Source organism: Anopheles coustani, unplaced genomic scaffold, assembly GCF_943734705.1.
Source record: "Anopheles coustani unplaced genomic scaffold, idAnoCousDA_361_x.2 U_55, whole genome shotgun sequence".
Classification (NCBI taxonomy): Eukaryota; Metazoa; Arthropoda; class Insecta; order Diptera; family Culicidae; genus Anopheles; species Anopheles coustani.
In genome coordinates, this window is record NW_026525268.1 from 25,359 (window position 1) to 36,761 (window position 11,403).

The following is an 11,403-nucleotide window of genomic DNA, read 5'->3' on the forward strand; positions in this document are numbered from 1 at the left end:
TCGTCTCATTCTCTTTAAAGTCACCTTAAGCACCTTCTAAACCTCATTTTGCATCGTCTCATTCTCTTTAAAGTCACCTTAAGCACCTTCTAAACACCATTTTGCATCGTCTCATTCTCTTTAAAGTCACTTTAAGCACCTTCTAAACACCATTTTTCATCGTCTCATTTTCTTTAAAGTCACTTTAAGCACCTTCTAAACACCATTTTGCATCGTCTCATTCTCTTTAAAGTCACCTTAAGCACCTTCTAAACCTCATTTTGCATCGTCCTCATTCTCTTTAAAGTCACCTTAAGCACCTTCTAAACCTCATTTTGCATCGTCTCATTCTCTTTAAAGTCACTTTAAGCACCTTCTAAACACCATTTTGCATCGTCTCATTCTCTTTAAAGTCACCTTAAGCACCTTCTAAACACCATTTTTGCATCGTCTCATTCTCTTTAAAGTCACCTTAAGCACCTTCTAAACCTCATTTTGCATCGTCTCATTCTCTTTAAAGTCACCTTAAGCACCTTCTAAACACCATTTTGCATCGTCTCATTCTCTTTAAAGTCACTTTAAGCACCTTCTAAACACCATTTTTCATCGTCTCATTTTCTTTAAAGTCACTTTAAGCACCTTCTAAACACCATTTTGCATCGTCTCATTCTCTTTAAAGTCACTTTAAGCACCTTCTAAACCTCATTTTGCATCGTCTCATTCTCTTTAAAGTCACTTTAAGCACCTTCTAAACACCATTTTGCATCGTCTCATTCTCTTTAAAGTCACTTTAAGCACCTTCTAAACCTCATTTTGCATCGTCTCATTCTCTTTAAAGTCACCTTAAGCACCTTCTAAACACCATTTTGCATCGTCTCATTCTCTTTAAAGTCACTTTAAGCACCTTCTAAACCTCATTTTGCATCATCTCATTCTCTTTAAAGTCACCTTAAGCACCTTCTAAACACCATTTTGCATCGTCTCATTCTCTTTAAAGTCACTTTAAGCACCTTCTAAACACCATTTTGCATCGTCTCATTCTCTTTAAAGTCACTTTAAGCACCTTCTAAACACCATTTTGCATCGTCTCATTCTCTTTAAAGTCACTTTAAGCACCTTCTAAACCTCATTTTGCATCGTCTCATTCTCTTTAAAGTCACTTTAAGCACCTTCTAAACCTCATTTTGCATCGTCTCATTCTCTTTAAAGTCACTTTAAGCACCTTCTAAACACCATTTTGCATCGTCTCATTCTCTTTAAAGTCACCTTAAGCACCTTCTAAACACCATTTTGCATCGTCTCATTCTCTTTAAAGTCACCTTAAGCACCTTCTAAACCTCATTTTGCATCGTCTCATTCTCTTTAAAGTCACTTTAAGCACCTTCTAAACCTCATTTTGCATCGTCTCATTCTCTTTAAAGTCACTTTAAGCACCTTCTAAACCTCATTTTGCATCGTCTCATTCTCTTTAAAGTCACCTTAAGCACCTTCTAAACCTCATTTTGCATCGTCTCATTCTCTTTAAAGTCACCTTAAGCACCTTCTAAACCTCATTTTGCATCGTCTCATTCTCTTTAAAATCACTTTAAGCACCTTCTAAACACCATTTTGCATCGTCTCATTCTCTTTAAAGTCACCTTAAGCACCTTCTAAACACCATTTTGCATCGTCTCATTCTCTTTAAAGTCACCTTAAGCACCTTCTAAACCTCATTTTGCATCGTCTCATTCTCTTTAAAGTCACTTTAAGCACCTTCTAAACCTCATTTTGCATCGTCTCATTCTCTTTAAAGTCACTTTAAGCACCTTCTAAACCTCATTTTGCATCGTCTCATTCTCTTTAAAGTCACTTTAAGCACCTTCTAAACCTCATTTTGCATCGTCTCATTCTCTTTAAAGTCACCTTAAGCACCTTCTAAACACCATTTTGCATCGTCTCATTCTCTTTAAAGTCACTTTAAGCACCTTCTAAACCTCATTTTGCATCGTCTCATTCTCTTTAAAGTCACCTTAAGCACCTTCTAAACACCATTTTGCATCGTCTCATTCTCTTTAAAGTCACTTTAAGCACCTTCTAAACCTCATTTTGCATCGTCTCATTCTCTTTAAAGTCACCTTAAGCACCTTCTAAACCTCATTTTGCATCGTCTCATTCTCTTTAAAGTCACTTTAAGCACCTTCTAAACACCATTTTGCATCGTCTCATTCTCTTTAAAGTCACTTTAAGCACCTTCTAAACACCATTTTGCATCGTCTCATTCTCTTTAAAGTCACTTTAAGCACCTTCTAAACCTCATTTTGCATCGTCTCATTCTCTTTAAAGTCACTTTAAGCACCTTCTAAACCTCATTTTGCATCGTCTCATTCTCTTTAAAGTCACCTTAAGCACCTTCTAAACCTCATTTTGCATCGTCTCATTCTCTTTAAAGTCACCTTAAGCACCTTCTAAACCTCATTTTGCATCGTCTCATTCTCTTTAAAGTCACCTTAAGCACCTTCTAAACCTCATTTTGCATCGTCTCATTCTCTTTAAAGTCACCTTAAGCACCTTCTAAACCTCATTTTGCATCGTCTCATTCTCTTTAAAGTCACCTTAAGCACCTTCTAAACCTCATTTTGCATCGTCTCATTCTCTTTAAAGTCACCTTAAGCACCTTCTAAACACCATTTTGCATCGTCTCATTCTCTTTAAAGTCACTTTAAGCACCTTCTAAACACCATTTTGCATCGTCTCATTCTCTTTAAAGTCACTTTAAGCACCTTCTAAACACCATTTTGCATCGTCTCATTCTCTTTAAAGTCACTTTAAGCACCTTCTAAACCTCATTTTGCATCGTCTCATTCTCTTTAAAGTCACCTTAAGCACCTTCTAAACACCATTTTGCATCGTCTCATTCTCTTTAAAGTCACCTTAAGCACCTTCTAAACCTCATTTTGCATCGTCTCATTCTCTTTAAAGTCACTTTAAGCACCTTCTAAACCTCATTTTGCATCGTCTCATTCTCTTTAAAGTCACCTTAAGCACCTTCTAAACACCATTTTGCATCGTCTCATTCTCTTTAAAGTCACTTTAAGCACCTTCTAAACCTCATTTTGCATCGTCTCATTCTCTTTAAAGTCTCTTTAAGCACCTTCTAAACACCATTTTGCATCGTCTCATTCTCTTTAAAGTCACTTTAAGCACCTTCTAAACCTCATTTTGCATCGTCTCATTCTCTTTAAAGTCACCTGAAGCACCTTCTAAACACCATTTTGCATCGTCTCATTCTCTTTAAAGTCACTTTAAGCACCTTCTAAACCTCATTTTGCATCGTCTCATTCTCTTTAAAGTCACCTTAAGCACCTTCTAAACCTCATTTTGCATCGTCTCATTCTCTTTAAAGTCACCTTAAGCAGCTTCTAAACCTCATTTTGCATCGTCTCATTCTCTTTAAAGTCACTTTAAGCACCTTCTAAACCTCATTTTGCATCGTCTCATTCTCTTTAAAGTCACCTTAAGCACCTTCTAAACACCATTTTGCATCGTCTCATTCTCTTTAAAGTCACTTTAAGCACCTTCTAAACCTCATTTTGCATCGTCTCATTCTCTTTAAAGTCACCTTAAGCACCTTCTAAACCTCATTTTGCATCGTCTCATTCTCTTTAAAGTCACTTTAAGCACCTTCTAAACACCATTTTGCATCGTCTCATTCTCTTTAAAGTCACCTTAAGCACCTTCTAAACCTCATTTTGCATCGTCTCATTCTCTTTAAAGTCACTTTAAGCACCTTCTAAACCTCATTTTGCATCGTCTCATTCTCTTTAAAGTCACCTTAAGCACCTTCTAAACACCATTTTGCATCGTCTCATTCTCTTTAAAGTCACTTTAAGCACCTTCTAAACCTCATTTTGCATCGTCTCATTCTCTTTAAAGTCACTTTAAGCACCTTCTAAACACCATTTTGCATCGTCTCATTCTCTTTAAAGTCACCTTAAGCACCTTCTAAACACCATTTTGCATCGTCTCATTCTCTTTAAAGTCACCTTAAGCACCTTCTAAATGTAGTGTCTTAGAAATGTAAGTAATATGTAAGCGTAGTATAAGTGATCGATGTAAGTTAGACATAAGTATATGTGTAAGGATTATAATAAAAGGTCAGTCGTTGATCAGCATTCGAACAAGCAACAAGTCCGCATAATAGTTGGCGACGAGGAAAAAAGCGAAAAAAGTCAAGTCAAGTCAAGTCGAGTCAAAATGTCTTTGATTGGAAAGATTGAGCCCTTTGTAATGGGAGAAAGTATTAAGGAGTATTTGGAGAGGATGGATATCTTCTTCGATGTAAATGAAGTGGAGTCCGGGAAGAAAACAGTGATGCTGTTAACGCTGGGAGGAGCATCACTGTACAGTTTGATCTCAAAAATGGTGCTACCGGAGAAACCAAGCTCAGTGCCGTACGAAAAATTAGTGATCAAACTTAAAGAACAGTTGGAGCAGAAAGTGAACGTGGTAGCGGAGCGGTTCAACTTTAGGAACTGTATTCAAAAGAATCAATCAGTGGCGGAATATATAGTTGAACTAAAAGCGCTCGCACAAACATGTGAATTCAAATGCTGTCTGGTGGAAGCGTTGCGTGATCAGCTGGTTGCGGGTGTTCGAGATGATGGCCTGAGAAAGCGGCTTCTGCGTGAGACTGGTCTCACGTTCGAAGGAGCAGAAAGCATCGCCAGAACGTGGGAAGCTGCGGACGAGCAGAACGAAGCTTTTACGAGGAAGGAGAAAGGAGGAGAAATGGCGGCGATTAGGAGTGCGCCAAAAAGAAGCGTCGTTTCAAAATCTCACTACTACCGTGGAAGTGGTGCACCTGTAAAACCAAGTAATGATAATAATTGTCACAGATGCGGAAGATCGCACAACCCACAGACATGTCCTGCGCGTACGTGGCAGTGTTTTACCTGCAAAAAGTACGGACATGTGTCGTCGTGTTGCAGGAGCAAAAATGTACATGGGCAGGATAGATCACTAACACACATAGCGCGGATCAATGTAATAAGTAGTCCAGAAGTGCGCGTGTTAAAAGTTAATGACACGGACATTGCGTTTGAAATTGATTGCGGCGCGTGTAATACAGTGATGCCGGAGAATTTATATCGAGAAAAATTTTCAAATCTACAATTAGAAAAAACAGATTTAAGATTGATTACGGCATCTGGACAAAGATTAACACCGTTAGGAAAAATAACTGTTAATGTTATCGCGAGTAATAGAACGGTCAAGTTAGAAATAACAATAATCCCGACAGAAAACAGAGGGAACCCTCTACTAGGCCGTGATGCGTTAGACATATTATTCCCTGATTGGAGAAAAAGTTTTAGTTTAAACCAAATTGATGCGGATAAATGGCTAGTAGAAATGAAAGAAATGTTCCCAAATCTAACAGATGGGAATCATAAACAAATGATAGAAGGATTTGAAGCTAGTTTAGTATTAAAACCAAATTGTACTCCAATATTTCACAAAGCTTACTCAGTGCCGTTTGCTCTAGTACAAAAAGTAGAAAACAACCTAGAGAAGTTAGTACAAGACGGTATACTTGTACCAACACGTACATCAGCGTGGGCGAGTCCTATAGTAGTAAGAGGAAAAAGTGATGGTTCGGTACGGATTTGTTTAGATGGAAAGGCAACTATAAATAAATATCTGACGGTAGAACATTATCCTTTACCGAAAATTGACGATATTTTAGCGAAAATTGCAAATTGGACAGTGTTTTGCAAAATAGATTTAACAGGAGCATATCTGCAAGTGAAGCTATCAGAACAATCGCAAAATATTTGTACCATAAATACCCATAAGGGGTTATACAAGTATACTAGAATGCCTTTTGGAGTACAATCAGCGCCTGCGATATTTCAAACGATTATCGATCAAATATTATTAAACACTCAAGGTATTGCGTATATGGATGACATATTGGTTGGCGGTGAAAACGAAAAACAATGTAAAGAAAAATTATGCGAAGTGTTGAAAAGCCTAGAAAAGCACAATGTGAAGATAAACGAGAAAAAGTCGGAATTTTTCAAACCGGAGATTGAGTACCTAGGGTATAAAATATCGAGGAACGGAATAACAACAAATGAGTCGAAAGTTAAAGCAATAATTAAAGCTCCAGTACCATCAGATGTGATGCAATTGCAAGCGTTCTTAGGAATGATAAATTATTATAGCAGGTTTTTGCCAAATTTAGCAACAATATTAAGTCCAATGTATGAATTGCTACGCAAAGACAAAAAATATGTATGGTCAAATGAATGTCAGGCGTCATTCGAAAAAACGAAATCAATGTTGGTAGATAACAACATTTTAGTACCATTTGATCCTAAAAAGCCTGTTATATTAGCAGTTGATGCTAGTCCTTACGGATTAGGAGCAATATTGTCGCATGAAATTGATGGAGTAGAAAACCAATATATTTTGCCTCAGCAACTCTCTCACAAGCGCAGAAAAACTATGCGCAGGTTCACAAAGAAGCGTTAGCGGTCGTTTTTGGTGTAAAAAAATTTCATAAGTACATCTACGGAATCAAGTTTAAACTAGTGACCGATAATTCGGGAGTAAAAGAAATATTCAATCCGTCAAGAACAACGTCGTCGATTGCAGTAGCTAGATTGAGTCGATGGGCAATGATATTAGCCGAATATGAATACACAATAGAGCATAGACCAGGCAAAAGCATGAGTCATGTAGATGCATTAAGTAGACTGCCATTAGAGGAAGGTTTAGAAATAGAAGAAGATTGCGCACAAGTAAATGCGATTTCGTCGTCCTCAATCATTGACATTGAGATGATTAGTCAATTCCAAAAGTCAGATGCAATATTGAAACAAGTATACCAACAAGTAAAACATGGTTGGGCGAAAAATGTCAAAGCGGAATTGAAAGATTATGCTAAAGTTAGTAATAGCTTAGCAATAGAAGATGGTGTGTTGTTTTTCAATGATCGAGTAGTAATTCCAGATAAGCTGAAAGATAAAATAGTCAGTCTTTTTCATGACAACCATGATGGGTTAGTAAGAATGAAAATGTCAGCAAGGAAATTAGTATGGTGGAAAAGTATGGATAAAAGTTTCGAGCAATGCATAAAGGCATGTCAAGTCTGTCAGTCGAGGCAAATCGTACCTAAAGAAGTAGTCACAACAAAATGGGTACAATGCTCAAGACCATTCCAAAGAATCCACATAGATTTGTTTTACTTTGAAAATAGTACATTGTTAATTATAGTCGACAGTTTTTCAAAGTATATTGAGGTAAAAATTATGAAAAGTACTAAAGCAGAAAATGTCATAGAAGTGTTAGAAATATTTTTTGCATGTTTCGGATTACCAGAAGAAATTGTATCAGATAATGGTCCTCCATTTAGTTCAGATCAATTTACGAATTTTTTAAGAGAAAAAGGTATAAAAGTCAGTAAGTCCCCACCGTACCACCCACAGTCGAACGGGTTGGCCGAGAGGGCGGTTAGAACAATAAAGGATAGCCTGAAGAAGTATCTATTGGATACAAGGTACAAACCACTAAGTCTTCAGAGGAAACTGAATCAAATATTGTTCAAGTATAGGAATAGTCCATGTACGGTAACTAAAGTCACACCTTCAGAAAGAGTGTTTTGTTACGTACCACATACAGTAACAGCAAAAGTCAATCCTATAAAAGGAAATGAGAGACAAATGTCAACTATGGAAGAGTCAAGAAGTCAGTCTAAAATCGTAGGAAATCAAGTCGAATATGAAGAAGAAGAATCTGTATTTTACAGAAATCACTTTAAAGAGCACATGAGATGGATCCCGGCAATAGTAAAAAAGAAAATAAGCGGGTTAAGATATTTAATCAGTCTGAATGGAATAATACGGATGGTACATAAGAACCAATTGAGGAAAAACAAAAACCAGATGAGTTCAAAGGATGTCATAATACCATCAGAGGTAAATATTTCGTACAAAAGGAAAAGGAGTGAATCAAGTCCTCCACCGTTAAGACGATCGAAAAGGTTAGAAGGACAACCACGATTTAAGTATCCTAGATAGGAAGTAAACTCCGTTTAAGGGGGAGAATGTAGTGTCTTAGAAATGTAAGTAATATGTAAGCGTAGTATAAGTGATCGATGTAAGTTAGACATAAGTATATGTGTAAGGATTATAATAAAAGGTCAGTCGTTGATCAGCATTCGAACAAGCAACAAGTCCGCATAATACTAAACACCATTTTGCATCGTCTCATTCTCTTTAAAGTCACTTTAAGCACCTTCTAAACCTCATTTTGCATCGTCTCATTCTCTTTAAAGTCACCTTAAGCACCTTCTAAACACCATTTTGCATCGTCTCATTCTCTTTAAAGTCACTTTAAGCACCTTCTAAACCTCATTTTGCATCGTCTCATTCTCTTTAAAGTCACTTTAAGCACCTTCTAAACCTCATTTTGCATCATCTCATTCTCTTTAAAGTCACTTTAAGCACCTTCTAAACACCATTTTGCATCGTCTCATTCTCTTTAAAGTCACTTTAAGCACCTTCTAAACACCATTTTGCATCGTCTCATTCTCTTTAAAGTCACTTTAAGCACCTTCTAAACACCATTTTGCATCGTCTCATTCTCTTTAAAGTCACTTTAAGCACCTTCTAAACCTCATTTTGCATCGTCTCATTCTCTTTAAAGTCACCTTAAGCACCTTCTAAACACCATTTTGCATCGTCTCATTCTCTTTAAAGTCACTTTAAGCACCTTCTAAACCTCATTTTGCATCGTCTCATTCTCTTTAAAGTCACCTTAAGCACCTTCTAAACCTCATTTTGCATCGTCTCATTCTCTTTAAAGTCACCTTAAGCACCTTCTAAACACCATTTTGCATCGTCTCACTCTCTTTAAAGTCACTTTAAGCACCTTCTAAACCTCATTTTGCATCGTCTCATTCTCTTTAAAGTCACTTTAAGCACCTTCTAAACCTCATTTTGCATCGTCTCATTCTCTTTAAAGTCACTTTAAGCACCTTCTAAACCTCATTTTGCATCGTCTCATTCTCTTTAAAGTCACTTTAAGCACCTTCTAAACCTCATTTTGCATCGTCTCATTCTCTTTAAAGTCACCTTAAGCACCTTCTAAACACCATTTTGCATCGTCTCATTCTCTTTAAAGTCACTTTAAGCACCTTCTAAACCTCATTTTGCATCGTCTCATTCTCTTTAAAGTCACCTTAAGCACCTTCTAAACCTCATTTTGCATCGTCTCATTCTCTTTAAAGTCACTTTAAGCACCTTCTAAACCTCATTTTGCATCGTCTCATTCTCTTTAAAGTCACCTTAAGCACCTTCTAAACACCATTTTGCATCGTCTCATTCTCTTTAAAGTCACTTTAAGCACCTTCTAAACACCATTTTGCATCGTCTCATTCTCTTTAAAGTCACCTTAAGCACCTTCTAAACACCATTTTGCATCGTCTCATTCTCTTTAAAGTCACCTTAAGCACCTTCTAAACCTCATTTTGCATCGTCTCATTCTCTTTAAAGTCACCTTAAGCACCTTCTAAACACCATTTTGCATCGTCTCATTCTCTTTAAAGTCACCTTAAGCACCTTCTAAACCTCATTTTGCATCGTCTCATTCTCTTTAAAGTCACCTTAAGCACCTTCTAAACCTCATTTTGCATCGTCTCATTCTCTTTAAAGTCACCTTAAGCACCTTCTAAACACCATTTTGCATCGTCTCATTCTCTTTAAAGTCACCTTAAGCACCTTCTAAACCTCATTTTGCATCGTCTCATTCTCTTTAAAGTCACTTTAAGCACCTTCTAAACCTCATTTTGCATCGTCTCATTCTCTTTAAAGTCACCTTAAGCACCTTCTAAACACCATTTTGCATCGTCTCATTCTCTTTAAAGTCACCTTAAGCACCTTCTTAACACCATTTTGCATCGTCTCATTCTCTTTAAAGTCACTTTAAGCACCTTCTAAACCTCATTTTGCATCGTCTCATTCTCTTTAAAGTCACTTTAAGCACCTTCTAAACCTCATTTTGCATCGTCTCATTCTCTTTAAAGTCACCTTAAGCACCTTCTAAACACCATTTTGCATCGTCTCATTCTCTTTAAAGTCACTTTAAGCACCTTCTAAACCTCATTTTGCATCGTCTCATTCTCTTTAAAGTCACTTTAAGCACCTTCTAAACACCATTTTGCATCGTCTCATTCTCTTTAAAGTCACTTTAAGCACCTTCTAAACCTCATTTTGCATCGTCTCATTCTCTTTAAAGTCACTTTAAGCACCTTCTAAACACCATTTTGCATCGTCTCATTCTCTTTAAAGTCACCTTAAGCACCTTCTAAACACCATTTTGCATCGTCTCATTCTCTTTAAAGTCACTTTAAGCACCTTCTAAACCTCATTTTGCATCGTCTCATTCTCTTTAAAGTCACCTTAAGCACCTTCTAAACCTCATTTTGCATCGTCTCATTCTCTTTAAAGTCACTTTAAGCACCTTCTAAACCTCATTTTGCATCGTCTCATTCTCTTTAAAGTCACCTTAAGCACCTTCTAAACACCATTTTGCATCGTCTCATTCTCTTTAAAGTCACCTTAAGCACCTTCTAAACACCATTTTGCATCGTCTCATTCTCTTTAAAGTCACTTTAAGCACCTTCTAAACCTCATTTTGCATCGTCTCATTCTCTTTAAAGTCACTTTAAGCACCTTCTAAACCTCATTTTGCATCGTCTCATTCTCTTTAAAGTCACTTTAAGCACCTTCTAAACACCATTTTGCATCGTCTCATTCTCTTTAAAGTCACTTTAAGCACCTTCTAAACACCATTTTGCATCGTCTCATTCTCTTTAAAGTCACTTTAAGCACCTTCTAAACCTCATTTTGCATCGTCTCATTCTCTTTAAAGTCACCTTAAGCACCTTCTAAACACCATTTTGCATCGTCTCATTCTCTTTAAAGTAACTTTAAGCACCTTCTAAACCTCATTTTGCATCGTCTCATTCTCTCTAAAGTCACCTTAAGCACCTTCTAAACCTCATTTTGCATCGTCTCATTCTCTTTAAAGTCACCTTAAGCACCTTCTAAACACCATTTTGCATCGTCTCATTCTCTTTAAAGTCACTTTAAGCACCTTCTAAACCTCATTTTGCATCGTCTCATTCTCTTTAAAGTCACTTTAAGCACCTTCTAAACCTCATTTTGCATCGTCTCATTCTCTTTAAAGTCACCTTAAGCACCTTCTAAACACCATTTTGCATCGTCTCATTCTCTTTAAAGTCACCTTAAGCACCTTCTAAACCTCATTTTGCATCGTCTCATTCTCTTTAAAGTCACCTTAAGCACCTTCTAAACACCATTTTGCATCGTCTCATTCTCTTTAAAGTCACTTTAAGCACCTTCTAAACCTCATTTTGCA

The 11,403-nt window shown here is 37.0% G+C and overlaps 1 protein-coding gene across 1 annotated transcript; it reads left to right on the forward strand.

Annotated features, from left to right (window-relative positions):
* Positions 1-4,245: 4,245 nt before the first annotated feature.
* Positions 4,246-7,937, forward strand: LOC131271151 (uncharacterized; the record flags this gene model as incomplete). The annotated part of the gene is made up of 2 exons (XM_058272538.1): positions 4,246-4,919; positions 7,493-7,937. Coding segments are annotated over exons 1-2 (1,119 nt in total), but the record flags the coding sequence as incomplete, so codon positions are not given.
* Positions 7,938-11,403: the final 3,466 nt, after the last annotated feature.